Source organism: Prionailurus bengalensis, chromosome A1 (genome assembly GCF_016509475.1).
Source record: "Prionailurus bengalensis isolate Pbe53 chromosome A1, Fcat_Pben_1.1_paternal_pri, whole genome shotgun sequence".
In the NCBI taxonomy this organism is placed as follows: Eukaryota; Metazoa; Chordata; class Mammalia; order Carnivora; family Felidae; genus Prionailurus; species Prionailurus bengalensis.
In genome coordinates, this window is record NC_057343.1 from 14,032,048 (window position 1) to 14,050,361 (window position 18,314).

The window sequence follows — 18,314 nt, forward strand, 5'->3', positions numbered from 1 at the left end:
ATGCAACTACTTGGATGAGTATCCAAGACAATATGTTGTGGTCAAAAAACACAAGTTCAGAAGATTCCATGCTATATGATTCAATTTATATGACATTCTTGAAATGTCAAAACTGTAGTGATGGATAAGAGATGAGTAGTTACTCAAGATTATGGGAGTTGGAAGAATGTGATTTGTAAAGCTCTAAAGAGATGGAATATATGAGGGCTTTTTTGGTGTGATGGAACAGGTCTGTATCTTGATTCTGGTAGGATTATCAAAATCTACATGTATAGATTTTCAGAATTGTACACAAACTGAAGAAAAAAAGAAGTAAGAAGTCAGTTTATTGCCTGATCATTTAAATAATAATTTTAAAACACCAGAAAATTCCTGGGCATTTGTAAAGCCTAAGTATCAAATAATTATTTCAGCTTTCTGTGTAGTCAGCTGTCTTTTTGTTTTTGTTTTTGTTTTTATAAGAGAGTGAGAGAGACGGAGAGAGAGCCCGAACAGGGGAGAGGGACAGATGGAGAGAGGGAGAATCTGAAGCAAGCTCTGTGCTCAGTGTGGAGCCTGATGTGGGACTTGATCCCATGACCCTGGGATCATGACCTGAGCCAAAATCAAGAGTGTGACGCTCAACCAACTGAGGCAGCCAGGCACCCCCACGTTAGCTGTTTTAATACTTATTTTCTTTATTTGACAATTTTAGCACTTCCAGGGTGTATTTTTAATCCTGCTTCTGTTAAACAGACTGGGCCTTGACACCAGGATAAAGGATTGGCTATTTGGTTCCCCTGCTATGACATATTTTGATCTTGAAGGGCATCACACATGTGTCATTATGTCTCTGTTTCATTTTTGAAATTTTCAACTTCTTAGGTTAGGAAGATACAACATTAAATTTCTAAAGTATTCGTGTATCCATGGATTGTACATGGTTACTAGTAACTGCCACTTGTAACTTGTCTACTAAATTTTCATAAAGGGACAAGGATGTTTAAAGTATTGTAAGTGGTCATTTTTCAATTGGGATTAAATTAGTAGGCTTTGAGACCCTTTTTAGTAAATATCTATTGGCTGTTTGTGGAGTTATGAGTGGAGCTGGTCAAAGGCTGTTTTGTTCTCAAACTATGTAAATACTGGTAGGTACTATATATGAACATATAACTATGTCATAAGAGGCTTAAAATTAATTCCTTTAGAATTAAACATGTTAAAATTTTGTTTCCATAGAAGACAGATTTTGAGACATTTCAATCACAATTTTATGAACTTTGACTTTTTGGCTATAACATTTTTCAGAAATAAAATAGGTTGATGAAACGTAAAATCAAAATCTATTACCAAAGGAAGGTAAAAATGTGTGATTCCCTGATGAACTTTAAAATAGGACCATTAGGGGCCCCTGGATGGCTCAGTCAGTTAAATGTCTGACTCTGGGTTTCAGCTCAGGTCGTGATCTCATTGTTGCTGAGTTCAGGCCCCATGTCGAGCTCCACGCTGACTGTGCGGGGCTTGCTTGGGATTCATTCTCTCTCTCTCTCTCTCTCTCTCTCTCTCTCTCTCTCTCTCTCTGTCTCTCTCTCTCTCTCTCTGCCTGCCTCTCCTCTGCTTGTGTGCATGTGTGTTCTCTTTCTCTCTCTCTCTCTCTCAAAATAAATAAATAAATAAACTTAAAATAAATTTAAAAATAATTAAAATAAAATAAAAAGATAAAATAGGACCTTTAAAGAATACTCTCAAATAGCCATGACAGGGGTAGCCAATTCAGTTTATGAGGCTGCCTGTCTCCTTATCAGGCTGAAAGAAAAGGTGGAAATTACTGAGAGATTTCATGGCTGTAGGCAGGCTTAGTGATTTCCTGTGCTACCAGTATATTCCATCTGTCCTTACATTTTCCTGTGCTGCATTTCACTGTTTTCCTTATTTGACTCTGCAGATAAATGTATTTTACTTATTTCAGCATGTATCTCCACTTGATGTCTGAATTGATGAATGTGACAGTTTTCTGTATCAGGTTTATTGCCTATATAGGCAGGTAGGCAGTGTTCTTTTAAGACCACATCTTTAGGAACACATTGTCTTAAACGTGACTGTCAAATGGATATGGAATTAGAAACTTTGGTTTAGACCTTTCCAGTTGTGAACTGTGAAGAAATTTAACCCTTCTAACTTTTGTGAGATTTTTTTTTTGTGTATGGGTGTCACTGAAATTAATTGTGTTGAGTGAGAAATTATCTTGGGTATGGACTTGAGTTTATTTCTTTTACAGTTTTGTTCCTGCTCTGATCACTCTTATCTCAGAAGAGTTTTCTAGTCAGAGATACAGCATAGAAACAGTGGTATTAGATATTTTATATAATTTTAATCATTGTCTGCAAGATTTCAGTGTATCTCAATACCAAATTTGGCTACAAAAAAGACGAAACCTTATGAAAAAGTCAAAAGGTTTTCTCCCCTTACTGGTACCTTAATCTTAATGGAATGTAATCTACTTCTTAATTTATTCTGGCAATTACTTTGTCTGTAGTGTTTCTTAAGATATTAAAAACATCCTTTTAAAAGGGCAGGATGTGTTGGATCCCAGGGAATCTTTAATTTTTTACATTATGAATTCCATTCTTCTTAATATATTTAAACAGTTCATGTAGCTGAGGTACTTTGCTTGTTTCAGTACAAAACAGATTGAAAAGACAGTTTCTGTGTCCTAAGAACTGCCTTTGAACTGAGGTTTCATATTCAATCTCAATCATTTCAGTTATACATTAGGTCTGTCTTAATGATACAGTATATCTTTAAATAATCAAAAACCTCAAAGATAATAAAACTTTTAGGATTATAAATTGCCTACATTAATTACTTTAAAAGATAAATAATGGACAAATTGAAATGGATAAAGTTATATTAAAATCAAGTCAAAATCTATATTTATATAAATTTCAGTGGAACCTAAATATAGTACATATTTATCATTAGTAACAGAAATTAGTCATGTTCATACAGTTATTAAATATTCTCAGGTATTTGTGGGCCAAGACTGTGGTATTCCTTAATAATATGGACCAGAAAGCTCTAGAGAGATAATAAATATGCTGTCATAGTGGTATTATTATACTATTTTCTTCATTTTCATAAGGTCTAGCCCTTTATAAGTATGTTACTTGAAATAAATATTATTTTCTAATTTATTGGAAGCTTATTAAGAACTGGAAGGTGTTAATTATTTTTAAGAATAACCCTATAGATTATTTAGTGTCATTTTCCTTAAAAGGAGGCAGGATTATTAAACACCCTTAACTATTCCTAAAGTAGAATTGCTACTTAAAAGAACATGATATGTTATAGTACTATCTGTTGAAAAGTTTAGCAATTTTACTTTAAGATATAAAAGAACACTTTCTGTCTATTAAGTAAAATATTCCTATGGAAATCCATTTTTGGGTATTGCTATACTTTTCAAGAGAAACTTCTATGTTGTGTATACTAGTTTTGGCTGACACAGATACTTGCTTTTTGGTTATCCTATATACTTAGATCCTCTACAGATGAACTGATATGTCTAGACAGGAAGTGGTATGTAGGAGATATAGGAATGGGCTGAAGTATCCTTTATATTTGCCTTTGTATCTAGGGGAGTTGGAAATAGGCAAGAATGGAGAGAAATTTTGTATGGCAGTACACAGAATTTTGCAAGTTTATTGTGAGCCCTGCAGCAATCCGATGCATTTTAGTTACTGGTAAGTTTGTTAAATTATGTTTGAAAATGTACCTCTTCGAAGATGGCCATCTATTTACTATTACATCCACCATGTCAAATATACCTATTTTAAAGATTTTTTTTTTTTGAAAAGATGTAGTATTGCTATTGCATTCAGTTTTAGGTATAAATTTACAATACTTTTGTTAGTGAATGCATTTGACTTTTCAATTGTTGTCATACTTAAAACTGAAGTGAAATTAACTTTATATGGGTAGCATAGATACGTGTTAAGATTTTTGGAATAAAATTAATATTTCTGATTTTGTAATGGAATTCCACTGTGATTAGAAGTCTGCATTTATTCATTAGATGTTTGAGAAAGAGTAGTCCTTCTGACATAAAAAGAGTAAGAAAATCCATGGCATTGTTGTAATTTTATATGGCTTTACATAGGAGAGTGATTTATTTTGCATTTTTTTCATGGACCATAGGGACCATAGACATTTCTAGTCTCTCTTTTTGGCAGTGCTGATGTTTAGGAATGTTAGTCACCTTTCCCCTTAAGTCCCTAACTCAGGTGTAGACAAGAATTCCATGAAAAGATTAGGAAATTGTGTGATCTCTATGCACTGATTTCTTTATTCTTCTCAACCATTTAAGCAGAAGTATTTTTGTGCAGTGGTACTATGCAGTTATTTGTGAAGTGGCTTTTATTATTCATACAATTCATTCAAAATGGCCTAGATTGCTTAATAGCTGTTTTTCTTTACAGAAACATTAAAAAAAATCCCAAGAGATTCTTTGGTGGTTGTGTTTTTCTTACAAATGTCTAACTTTAGGTCAAAGTGAAAGAATTACGTTGACTTGTAATGCTAGTTTACTTTTTTTGTGTGGTTAAAAGAATTAGGGCCAATTAATGTGTTTGAATTTTAATTTCCTGTAATGAGTACCTTATTTCCAGTTACACTATATTTTTTCTAGCTGATGTCATATAATCCATTAAACTACAGTCTTTATAATAATAATGATAATATGCAATTGATTCTTTTAATGAGAATATTTCTGAATTGAACAAGAATATCCACATTTTCAGAGAAATGTGTTGTCAATACTATTGAAACCAGAAGAGTTAGCATAAGTTGAGAGAATGGAATCACTTTAGATTCCTTTTGGACCTTAGTTATTTTCAAGTTTTCCTCATTAACAGATTTTCTTAATTCCTTGTAGGAATGAGTACTTGTGAATTTAAAATATATTTATTAATCTGTGGTCTTACTCTTTCTTATGAATATAAATAGGCAAATTAGGGTACCTTATGTAGCATTGTAAATAGGAATTTTAATTGCTGATGAAGTTTGGCTTGTTGTCATTTATTGTTATAAACTACAGGAAGCATATACAATGAAGGAATATATATTTTCTTAATTAGGTTTGCCATCATGTATTAATGCTGCTAGTTGAAAATTGTTCAGTGTGTAACTTGGTGAAATAATATATTATCAAAGCTTAATTCAGTGCAGTCATTTATTTATTTATTTATTTATTTATTTATTTATTTATTTTGTTTCTTCCTTCAACAGACATAATAAGTGCTTTATCTTTGTCTGGCACTTCTCTTTGTGTGCTTTTATGTGTTTGTGTATACATTGTATAATTAACTGCCACTTTCATTTCAATACTATACAGATCATTTGTTTTCTGCTCTCATGAGCTTTCCTGAAGGCATATATGAACATAAAAAACATCTTGCATATTTCTCTGGATATTTTCTAAAAAATTAGAAGTTATTTTTTAAAAATAGGTCTAAATGAAAAGTTTTCTTTAAAAATAGGTGTGTTCTCAAAAGTAATATTGCATACACATTTAAAATTCTCTGTGATAACATGTTCTTTAAAACAATATTATGATAAAGTCTTTATTATGGAGAACTGATGTATTTGTGGGTATGTTTCTTATGGTAGATTTACTTGAAGCAGATAATATACATATGTATAGATGAACTTCGGTGTTTGGCTTTGGAATATAAAAAAACTATGCAGTTATGTTTTGATTTATATTTAATTTTAAAGAGACGAAACAAGTTTCCTCATGCTTGTGAGAAAAATATATTCTTGTACAGCATAAGGTGTAATAACCATTGTCAGCAAACTAGAGATTAGAATTGAATATGCTTGTTACCTTTTGTCATATGTTTATAATCAACATTTGATGATTACATAATGTAATTATCTGTACTTTACATGCAGTGCTACTCTTTTGGCATTCCTGGTTGAACTACTTAAAAGTTCAGTAGCCATGCAAGAACAGATGCTGGGTGGAAAAGGCTTTTTAGTCATTGGCTACTTACTTGAAAAGGTAAGTGCTGTGTGTTGATGGTTTTATTGTGTAGTATATACAGCTGAACAACTGACAATCCTGAATTATATTTTTTTCTATAGTTTCTCTTTTCATTAACTGTTCATTGTTGTTAGCTAATTCACAAATATTTACTTTTATATTTTGCATTTGGACTTTAGTATAGACATTGAACTAAATTGGATGCTAGAAATCTATATAATTAAGGGATTTTGAGAGAAGATAGAAACTAAAGAAAATTTTTTTTCTCTACCTTTCGTCAAAGTTACAAGTTTTTCCCCTTAACTCTTTTTTCTAGTTGTTTCTTTACTATCCTTACATTCAAACTAAGTTTCTTAGAAGCTTTATCAATTTAATTTTAAATGGATTTCTTGGTTTTGCTTTATTTTCCAATTATATAAGGTAAAAAAATCTTTGTTTTGTAATAAGCAAAAATAGTTTGTGATTTGTCTCTGCTTTTAATATATATGAATATTTAAGGTGGCTTTTCTGTAATCACTACATAATATAAACAATACAAGTTAGATGGGTTTAATATTTCTCATTTTGTGTCATTTATGTCTTGGTTTTCTTATGACCTTTGCTTTAGTCACAGTTGTACTATTCTGGTAATGAATGCTGGATTTCTATTATGGGCTCATAAGAGTTTAGTTGTATCATGCAGTTTCTTTTAAAAATTAACATGGGAAGTCATGAATAAAAGTGATGGCGTATTGACTTTTTTTTTTTTTTTTTTTTGCCTAAGGAAATACCTGCCACCCTCATTAGCTCTCTCAAACCTATTTTTATCATTTAACTCTTTAGCATTCAGTTGCTCTGAAAATGGAACTATTTGAGAAATAAAGAGGTGAGGCCTTGAATAAGAAGGATAAACTTATTTTTCCATTTGGAAATAAAATTGAGAAGACTTTTGGAAATAGTTTTTTCAACTCAGATTGTTCTACCTTTGAAATCCTTGTAACTTGTCTTTGTTTTAAAACAAATATTCTTTCTTGAAGGATTGGTGATTGGCGAAGTAGTAGGTTATTAAGTAGATTGATCATTTGTAGCATTTCTTTAATGAAATAATTTTTTCAGAAACATTAAGATTTTCATTGAGGTGTTTGGTTTCATGGAAAACTATTTTTTACATCTAGATTATGAAGAATTTTTTAGAAGATTTATATTAAATTATATCTTATGCAAATTAGATCTTATGAATGTAATGTGCCATTACTATGTACGGACAAGATCACTACCAGGATCTATCCCTTGAATATTTTTCATCCATCTGCTGTGAGGTTATCAAAATAATTCTAAAGTGAGCATTTTTTTCTTACACATAAAACTTAGCTTAAAATTAGAAATTCATTGGAGCACCTGGCTGGCTCAGGTGGTGAAGCATAATTCTTGATCTGGGGGTTCTGGGTTCAAACTTCATGCTGGGTATAGAGAGTCCTTAAAAAAATTTAAAAATTAGAAATTCAGTGAGAAAACTTTAAATCAAAATAAAAGACATATTCAGTTCTTCCTCCTTTTCAGAATTAATAACCTTAAAATTATATTGTCAGCTTAGGTAGAAAATATTATCTCATTATGGTTTTAATTTGCATTTTTTGAAATTTTGAATAAGATATGACATATTTTCATATATATTTATTGCACATCCACTTTTTCTCACTGATGGAGTACTTATTCATGTCTTTTGCCAATTTCCCTCCAAGATCCCCACTCCTAGGCAACCTGTAATTTACTTCTTATTTCTATGATTTTGTGTATTCTAGATGTTCCATGTAAGTGGAATCATACAGTGTTGGTCTTTTTGTATCCTGTTTATTTCACTTATTGTCATGTGTACAAGATTTCATCCATGTTGTAGCATATATCAGTACTTCATTTCTTTTTTGGCTGAATAATATTCCATTGTATGCATACAACACATTTATCTGTTCAGATGTCAATAGACTTTTGTGTTTTTTCCATCTTTTGGATGTTATGACTAATGCTGCTATGAACTTTCATGTACAAGTTTTTGTGTGGACGTATGTTTTTATTTCTCTTACGTAGATACTTACCTATGAATTGATTTGATGGGTACTATCATAATTCTGTGTGTAACCACTTGAGAAACTGCCAGCCTGTTTTCCAAAGTGGAAAATTTCATTTCATCCACAGTATGTGCGGTTTCCAGTTTTTCACATCCTTGCCAACATTTGTTAATTGTCTTTTTTATTCTAGCCATCCTAGTGAGTGTGAAATGGCATGTCATTTTTTATTTGCATTTCTGTGTTGTCTAATCATGTTGAGTATCTTCATGTGCTTATTGGCTATTTGTATGTTTTCCTTAGGGAAATGTCTATTTAGAACTTTGCCCATTAAAAAAAATACGGTATTTCCATTATTGAATTGTAGCATTTTTTTTTATTATTCTGTACACTAATCTTCATTAGATATGTGACTTGCAAAGATAGTCTTACATTCTGTAGATCACATTATGTTTTAATTTGCATTCCCCTGATGACAAATTAAATTGAACATTTTTGTACACTTATTGTCTTTTAGTTATCCACCCTTATTAAATACCTGTTCGAAGTGTTTATCCTTTTTCATATGAATTGTCTATCATTTTTTTACTGATTTGTGGAAATTCTGTTTATATCCTGTATTTGAGACCTTTGTTGGAGATGCATTCTGAATATTACTTCCTCTGTAGCCTGCTTTTTCACTCTCTTGATATTTTTGTTTTAATTTTTTTTAACGTTTATTTATTATTAAGAGACAGAGTATGAACAGGGGAGGGGCAGAGAGAGAGGGAGACACAGAATCGGAAGGAGGCTTCAGGCTCTGAGCTGTCAGCACAGAGCCCGAAGCGGGGCTTGAACTAAAAAACCGCAAGATCATGACCTGAGCCAAAGTTGGACGCTTAACCGACTCAGCCACCCAGGGGCCCCCTCTCTTGATATTTTTTGATGAATAGATGTCCTTAATTTTAATATAGGTCACCGTTTCATTTTCTTCTATGATTATCCCATTTTGGAAAGAATCTTCAAGATTGTTTTGCCTATTCAAGGGTATTTGCATTAACATCTATATCAGTTTGTTAATTTCCACCAGAAAAATGCTAGGATTTTCATTGTGTTTCATTGTGTTATATTAAACCTTCCAATTCATACATTTGGTGCATGCTTCTATTTACTTAGGGCTCTTTGGTAGAATTGTGGTAGAAAACATTGTCTTTTTGCTAAATTTATTCCTAGATTCTTGAGGTTTTTCAAATGTAAGTTTTTTATCACTGATATATAGAAATATAATTGATGTTCATGTTGACCTTTTATATATGTCTTGCTACTCCTCTAATTCTCGTAGTTTGTCAATTTTTCAGAAACATTTACTTGTAGAAAATTTTATATCTTCCTAATACTTATTCTTTTTGTGTTTTTCCCCTTGATATTGTACTAAGACTTACAGTATAGTGCCAAACAGAAGTTGTAATAGTGAGCCTCCCTATCTTATTCCAGAGCTCATGTGCAAAGCTTTCAATAATTAGCCACTAAGTATGGTATATGCTGTAGATTACTTTCAGTAGATTTTTATTTATTTTTTAAAGAATGTTTATTTATTTTGAGAGAAAGAGAAAGAGCACATGCAAGTGAGAGAGGAGCAGAGAGAGGGAGAGAGAATCCCAAGTAGGTTCCACACTGACAGTTTGATCTCCTGAACCGTGAGATCATGACCTGAGCTGAAATTAAGAGTCGGATGCTTAACTGGCTAAGCCACCTGGGCACCCCTAGTCGATTTTTAAATCAAATTAAGAAACTGTCCATTACAAGTTTGCTGAGAAGTTTTCCTTATCATAAACAGGTGAATTTTACCAAATGTTTTTCTGCATTATTTGAGAAAATTAAGATGTTTCTTCAATTTTTTCTTAGTGAATTATATCAATTACTTTTCAAATGTTAAACCATCTTTATATTCCTGGAATCCTATTTGGTGTTAGATCCATTCCTATCCCAATCAGGCTTGCTTGCTTATTTATTTATTTATTTATTTATTTATTTATTTTAACGTTTATTTATTTTTGAGACAGAGGGAGACAGAGCAGGAACGGGGGAGGGTCAGAGAGAGGGAGACACAGAATCTGAAACAGGCTCCAGGCTCTGAGCTGTCAGCACAGAGCCCGACGCGGGGCTCGAACTCACGGACCGTGAGATCATGACCTGAGCCGAAGTCAGCCGCTTAACCGACTGAGCCACCCAGGTGCCCCCAGGCTTTTATCCTTCAAATGGCTCATGTCAGTGTCACCAGTAGTCTTCATATTGTTACATCTTAAGGTTTTCAGTTTTCATCTTATTTGGTCTGTTAACATTTCAGTTTAACATTCTTTCCTTGAAATGCTTTCTTCAATTGTATTTTGTAACAGCATCCTTTCTTTGTTTTCTTCCTACCTCCTTGGTCTCCTATTTTATTCTCTCCTACTCACGCCTCCTCTTTCTCAATTTTAAGGACTGATTTTCCTTTCACATCTTTCATCCTTCAGTTTTCTCTATTTTAGTTAATAGCATTGCCATTCACCCATTAGTTCAGACTAAAAATGTTAATACTTTTTGACTCTATTCACGCAATAAATCCATATTCTATGCAAATTATCTTGTCTTGGTATTAAAACATATCCAGAATGAATGACTTCTTCCTACTTACGATCCTAGTCCTTTCTATATCACATCGATACCATCCTGTTTCAGTCACCATCGACCACCATTGGTTATCCGCAGTCTATTTTTCTTGCAGTCAGACTAATCTTCCTAAAATATGCCATACTTCACTACTTCGTCCTTCTCAAAGTAAATTCACAGTTGTCTTACCTTTGACATCATCTCATTATACCCCTTCATGCTTTCTCTGTTACAGACGCACTGGCCATGCAAAAGCCTTTTCGCCTTTCCCTTAAAAGCTAAAATGGCAAGCATGAATCCATGTCAAGACTTTCGCATTTTCTTTTCACATTGCTTTCATCACGCATTTTGTAGATGTCCACATGGCTTGATTCTACACTTCTTTTATGATTTTACATATGACATCTTATCAGAGAAGTCTTCACTCATCCCTCTAAATAGAATAGTAGCCCTTCCATAGTCATCACTATCTCTCTACTGATTTTTGAGAGCACGATTCAGACGTTTTTTACTTGTTTATTTTCTGCCTCTTTTCACTAGAATATAAGCATCAGCTGGATGAAAGCAGGGACTGTATCTTTTTTGTTCTCACCTTATTGTTGTGTCTTCAGGACCTAAAAGAGTGCCTGCCTTAATAAATAGTTGTTGGATTAAATTGAATAAATGAAAAGCACTTTCATACTTGTTTGAGTACCTAAAAGAATGTTTTTCACCTTTACGGATGAATATTCATACTGCTTTATTTTAAACATCAGTTCCTGGGTGAATAGTATAGATAATAAACTTTACATTTTTATTTTTATTTAGTTAGTTTTTTAAAGTTCCATTTTTATTTTATCATCAACTAATAACAAGCTAATAGTTAACTATCACTTAGCTTTATGTCCTTGTCTTAGAAGGTGTAACTTAGTGGGGCGCCTGGGTGGCTCAGTCACGTAAACGTCCGACTTCGGCTCCTGTCATGATCTCATGGTTCGTGAGTTCAAGCCCTGCATCGGCCTTAAGTTCCCTTGTTAAGGGAAATCAGCAAGGTTTGAAGAGATGAGAGGATTGTTTATCATAACTCAAAGAGAAAGTTTTGTAGTTCTGGAAGAAATCATACCCAACTGGAGTATGGTCTTAAGTAAAAGAATGTGGTGTATTGGCCTGAAAGGGTGAAGCTAGTAGAATAAGTACCCCAACTTCATTTTCTTCCTGGCCTCTAATTTCCTGCTGGTGTCTCTTCTCTAACTAGTCAAACCCAACAGGAAGCCAACAGGCATGGGAGCCTCTGGAGCACAAAATAGGATGGGGAAGGTTGAGGAGTAGATCAGCACAGCCAGTAAAACCTATATCCTATATATCCATTAGGTTGGGCTTTAGGGTTTGGTTGTCTGAGGCTCCATTATGTCATCAAGGACCTAGGTTTTTTCTGTATGTCTGCTCTGCCAAGTCACTGATGATTTTATTTGATGATATAGCTGCTGTCCTTTGTGGTAAAAAGAAGGTTTCCGGGTAGACTTCGTGCTGTAGGCCTTCACATCCAGATTGGGGGTAGGCAGAAGAGCTCCCTTCTGCCAGATACTGAAGGACATCCGTCTCTCTAATTTGATAGTCAGCTTAGGTCTTGACCTACTTTGAATCATTTGTTGCCATGAAAATTTTGATGCTGGTTCTCTGAACTAATTGCTTTCTACCTGTCTCCCCCAAACAACAGCAACAACAACAACACATACATGATTCATATTGGATTAAGCTATTTGGAGCTCAATCTTGGTGTCCTAAAAGGAGTGAGATGGATGTTGAGGATCAACTATTTTATGATGTACCTGTAGTAATTAAAATAATTTTCCACAATTTCCTTAATAATATAGTATATATTCTGTATGTGTAGAGTGGTTTCTGCAATAAAAATGAACATTTCTGGGGCGTACAGGTGACTCAGTCAGTTAAGCGTTCAACTTTGGCTCAGGTCATGATCTCACAGATCCCATGTCGGGCTTTGTGCTGACAGCTCAGAGCCTGGAGCCTGCTTTGGATTCTGTGTTTCCCTCTTTCTCTGCCCCTCCCCCCACTCGTGCTAAGTCTCTCTGTCTCTCTCAAAAATGAATAAACATTAAAAAAAATTTTAAATGAACATTTCTGGTAATCCATTCCATGGTGGGCCGCTCTAAATGTGGGAAAGACCTCTTCTTACTGAATAGCAACTTCTCCCTTTAACATCTATTGCCCCTATTTGATTTAGTTACCTATGGAGTGAAATGTTATCATCTAACTTTTTCCCCTAGCTTCTCAAGTTCTATTTCCAATGTCTTCTATCACAGTTCATATAGTTCATTTTATAAGTTATGTGTTCAGTCACCACACAAAAGTACTGTTACATAGTTTAAATTTCAGAGCATACAGTTTACAGATTTATAACTATAAATTATCCAAGTATAACTCTCTTTTTAAATAGCTTTACTTGAGAAAATGACAGCAAATATCAAAATAAAAAATATTTCAAAGCAATCATTCAAACGAAACTCATTAAAGCAGAGTTGGATATCTTCTTTTCTCCTAATCTGTGTTTTGTCTTTTCTTATTCTCTTCTGCTGAGGAATTACGGCAGGCACCAGACACAAAAAAAAGATGAATAACATAGTATTCTCTTTTATAACAGGAAAGAAAGACATGTGAATAATTAATAGTAATGCAAGGCAGGAGGAATAAGTACTACTTATGGTAAAGGTAACATGCTACTGAAGGAACTTTCATTTTCTGCCTGGTAGGACTTTGAGTAGGCCAATAAAAAACAAAACAAAACAAAACAAAACACAGTTTTAGAAAGATATTTCCTAAAGATAAATGTTAGAATAAAAACTACTACCCAAGAGCTTAATTGCTATGAAAAAACTGATACTTTTTTTTTTAGTAATATGGAAGGAATGCCTCATGTGATGCTTCTAGTGTATCTTTTTATAACACAGAGCAAGTTGAAAACTTGTTTCCAAATTATGAATTACTTGCTCAAATGAATGCGTGCATAATGGCCAGTCTGATTTTATATTGCCTTATTGTTCTTTGTAAACACATGACAGTTTTATAGAATAAAATCTGATCTCTGAAAATGTTTATCTAGGAACAGGATCTGACTGTTCTATTTCAGAATTTTAAGTGTAAAAGTAGGATTTATCAGATAATGTTCTTGAAATCATCATTACTGAATAAGAATATAGTCTATAAGATAAGCTATCTGAAATTATAGCTAGTGAAGGAGCTGGCTAAAGCTTTATATAACCATGGATCTCTTGTTTTAATTTTTTTCCCCTACCCATGAATAAAGTGGTTAAAAATTTTAAAAACATTGCATTCTTCTTATTAAAGTTCCTTTAAAATGACTGCCCAAGCTTTGATATTTCTTTTTCCTTAAAGACTTATTTGTTTGTGTCTTCCACTTCCCACTCTTTAACAGTTCAGCTACTTGTTAGGATCATTTTTCCATCTTTTTAAAAAATTTTCATGTAAAGTTTTTCTCCCAACCTTTGTTAGGACCATTGCTTATCTACTCACCACTGGTGTTTTGTCAAACACCTAGTAATAAAAGCCTAGTAATAAAAATAATTGCTATCCACATTACACTTCAAACTAATTGGTACCTACTCAGTAACACCTTTTCATAATCACCCTTCCACAAATTTCCTGTCCACTCTGTGCTTTTTCATGTACTTACTAACATCTGACTTGTTACATATTTTACCTTTTTATGTTGTTGTACGTCCCAGGCTTCTCCTTTCTTAGACTTTGAGTTCTGTGAAGGCAGGGCCTTTTCAGGGCTTTTTGTTAACTGTTCTTTCCACGGTGCCACAGAGAGTCCCTGGCAAATAGTAAGCTCTCAACATGCATATTTTCTGTATGACTAAATGAAAAGTATTGAATCTACCTTTAAGTAAAGGAAACAGATGCAAGGGGTTTACAAGTTGAGGGAGCGTGGTAGAGAAGGCACATGAAGGAAACTGGTGTTGTATAGGCAAAACTTATTTTCCAAAGAAACATTTTATTTGGCTCAATGAAAAGTTTTCTAGTTTCGAATTTTATTTTATTTATTTTACTTTTATTCCTTTAGGTACCTTCATCAGTTCTCACTATTTATTGTCTCCTACCCTAATTCATACATTGTTGTTAACTATTTGAATATTATACTCATATGAGTTTGTGACCCCTTATGAAATGCATGGCATGCTTATGTCAAATTTATTGAGTTGCCTTTGTTATGAGCGTGATGAGTGTAGGTATACCATAGGGAAGTAAAATTGGTAAGACAGTTTAGTCCTTTTTAGACCTTAATTATCCTATACTATTATTTGGACTTTAATCCCCGGTAATGGAGATAAAGATGTGATGTGACCTGTGCTTCAGGGTTTAGTGGTAGGTGATTCTTTATCCTAGGGAGGATCAAAAAAGGTCACCAGATGAGGAAGGAAACATTTGTGTACTAATACATATTTTTCACAGTTGAATTTGAATTATCAGTTTTTAAAGAACACCATTTACTCTATAATATTTTCATCTGAAATTATACTCCAAAGCAGCATTGTCCAGTCAAAATATAATGCAAGCCTTGTATGTTATGTAAAAATTTCTCATAGGGGTGCCTGAGTGGCTCAGTCATTTAAGTATTGGACCTCAGCTCAGTTTGTGATCTCGTGGTTCATGGGTTTTAGCCCCATGTCAGGCTCTGTACGGACAGCTCAAAGCCTGGAGCCTGCTTCACATCCTGTCTCTTTCTTTGTCCCTCCCCAAATCACGCTCTGTGTGTGTCTCTCTTTCTCTCAAAATAAATGAATAAACATTAAAAAAAATTTTTTTTAGATAAAATAAAAAAATAAAAATGTCTCATAACGTAATATGTGAAATTAATACAATAATGTATTTTATTTAACCTTATATATCCAAAAATATTATCACTTCAGCATATACTCAATTAAAAAAGGATAATAGATACTTTGTATTGTCTTTTATTCTAAACCTTCAAAATCCAGTGTATACTTCCTTACAACACCATCACCTGGGACTAGCCACATTTCAAGGGCTCAGTAGCCACAAATAGCTAGTGGCTGCTATATTGACCAATGCAGCTTTAAGGTTTGGTTTAAATTATGGAAGGTCTGTCATTTCTCTAAATGGCATTGATAGTAGGTTATGTATTGGTGATGGCAGTTGAAAATCTTGATGGTGTGTTTAGAATAGAGGTATTGTTACATGAAGCTGTGGAAGTATAAAATACGGTCTAGGGAGAGTGGTTTTATGGGAACGAGAAGATAAGTTTCAGCAGTCCCCATCTTTTTTTAAATTTTTATTTATTTTTAATATGAAATTTATTGTCAAATTGGTTTCCATATAACACCCAGTGCTGATCCCAACAGGTGCCCTCCTCAATGCCCATCACACAGTTTCCCCTCCCACCCACCCCTCATCCCATCTTTTTTTTAAATAAACATTTTGTAAGCTAGTTTTAAAAATTTATTTATGTATTTGATAGAGACAGACAGCATGAGTTGGGGAGGGGCAGAGAGACAGGGAGAGGAGAGAATCCCAAGCAAGCTCAGTGCTGACAGTGTGGAACCCTGTGTGGGCCTGGAACTCACAAACCATGAGATCATGACCTGAGCCTAAACAAAGAGGCCAACACTTAACCTACTAAGCCATTCAGGTGCCCCATCAGTTCCCATCTTTTAAGCAGAAGGCACTGGGGAGTAATCTGAGGGTCATGAAAACCAAAGGGGGCAGTATTTCCAGGAAAGTGAGATTTGCCTTTTTAAATGTGTTGTATTTGTCCATGTGCAACTCATTTGTGATTTTATGAAGAAAGGCTTTAGTGGAATGGTGGGGTCAATTTGTTTTCCAGTTGGTTTGGATCTCATGATAGTTCTCTTTCCCAATATGTGTGTGTGTGTGTGTGTGTGTGTGTGTGTGTGTGCGTGCGTGTGTGTGATCATGGTATTAATTGTATTCCATTTTAATTTTCTTTGAGATCTCTTCTTTAGTCAACTCACACAAAAATGGGTTGAGACCATTTTTATTCATAACTTACTTTATTTCTTTAGCTTGGGTTGAGAGTGGCATTTTACCTGAGTTATTTATCTGCAGGTGTTCTGGAAAGGGATTCAGATAACAAACTGCCATTTAAGAGAATTATCTTAAAATGTTATGTTTCTGAATATAATTAGATTTTGAATGCTGAAGGAAATATACAGTTTTATATTATACTTAACGTATTAGGGGTGGATATGGAAAATGCATATGTACTTATTGCAAGTCAGCAGTTTTAAAATGTGATGTTCTGGGTATTTTTAGCTTGAAAATCTTTTCCTTTTCTTTAGTCATCAAGAGTCCATATAACTAGAGCTGTCCTGGAGCAATTTTTGTCCTTTGCAAAGTACCTTGATGGCTTATCTCATGGAGCACCTTTGCTAAAGCAGCTTTGTGATCACATTTTATTCAACCCAGCCATCTGGATACATACACCTGCAAAGGTATACGTTTTGTTCTCATTCATTTCATTTTAGCATAATATTATAAATTATAGTTATGGACCTAAACTATCCAGTGGAAAGCATTTGTTTGGATTTTTCGACCTGTTTTATAGTCAACCTGAAGCAGTTGAATTCCACAGAATCAGCAATCAAAATATGAAATATGTAAATATTAAACTAAATGAAACTATAGTTTAAATTAAACTGGATCTAATAACTGCATTCTGAAGTTAGTGGTTGTGATTCATATCTTTCCAAGAAAGAATTTGCTACACTGATTATTAAGACTAAGAAAACAGAAAGTAACAGGTAACTAATTATGCCATGATAAGTACAATCACAGTGACTGCAAAATTGCTTTTATTGTAAATACAGAGTTTATATCATGATTGTAAACATTATTTATTTAAAAATAAAGATATACATTGTTTTTTAGATATCAAGATAAAAGTTTTATTTTTTTTACCTAAATTTAGCCAGATTTAGCCCTGTTATAGTCTACTGGAAGTCAATAATAACGGACATTTTTCATGAATGTGAGCTTCCTTTTACAGTTTTCAAGTTTCCCATACAACTTTGGTTACATAATATAAGTTCTGACCTTTGTTGTTTAGCATGTTAATTGTGGTGCTAAATTCAAACTTGACGTTTGTTCACTTTTTAAACAAGATGTTTGGCTTGTCCTCTCTCTGCTTACATGCTTAGATTCTGATACTGTGGGAGTGGGTTAAGAAAATTTGAAACTACCTGAACTTTTAGGATATAGGACTATGTATATTTTTTCCAAGTATGATATAGCTGATAGATATTAGTTCTGTTTCTTTCAGCTGCTGAAATATACTTTGATTAAAGGCTTCAGTCTAGTTAACTTCTTAAATAATTTGGTCTTCCTATCAGATACTTTTGATAGATTATTAAGTCATTTAAAATTATTTCATTGGTAATAGCCACTAGATTACTTTTATTAAAATAAGTTTTATTAGAATGTGTTGGCTGCAGATTTTTTCAATATAAATAATATTTAATTAAAAGTTATTTTTAACCTCTTAATAAATGGTTCTTTCTTGGCCTTTACTAATTTGCATTTAAATTAAAATGTATATTTATAATAAACACTTGAGGCATTTT

The 18,314-nt window shown here is 33.3% G+C and overlaps 1 protein-coding gene across 11 annotated transcripts in view; it reads left to right on the forward strand.

The window, feature by feature from the left end:
* The window catches only part of NBEA (neurobeachin), a 685,885-nt gene that overhangs the window by 151,644 nt on the left and 515,927 nt on the right, over positions 1–18,314 (forward strand). For 10 of the 11 annotated variants that reach the window (XM_043576682.1, XM_043576704.1, XM_043576721.1 and 7 more), the window contains exons 11-12: positions 5,932–6,040; positions 17,034–17,186. In XM_043576682.1, the coding sequence (XP_043432617.1) occupies positions 5,932–6,040; positions 17,034–17,186 (262 nt within the window). Of the gene's footprint in view, positions 1–3,628; positions 3,723–5,931; positions 6,041–17,033; positions 17,187–18,314 lie in introns of those variants that run through there. The other variant, XM_043576759.1, reaches the window with a different exon arrangement.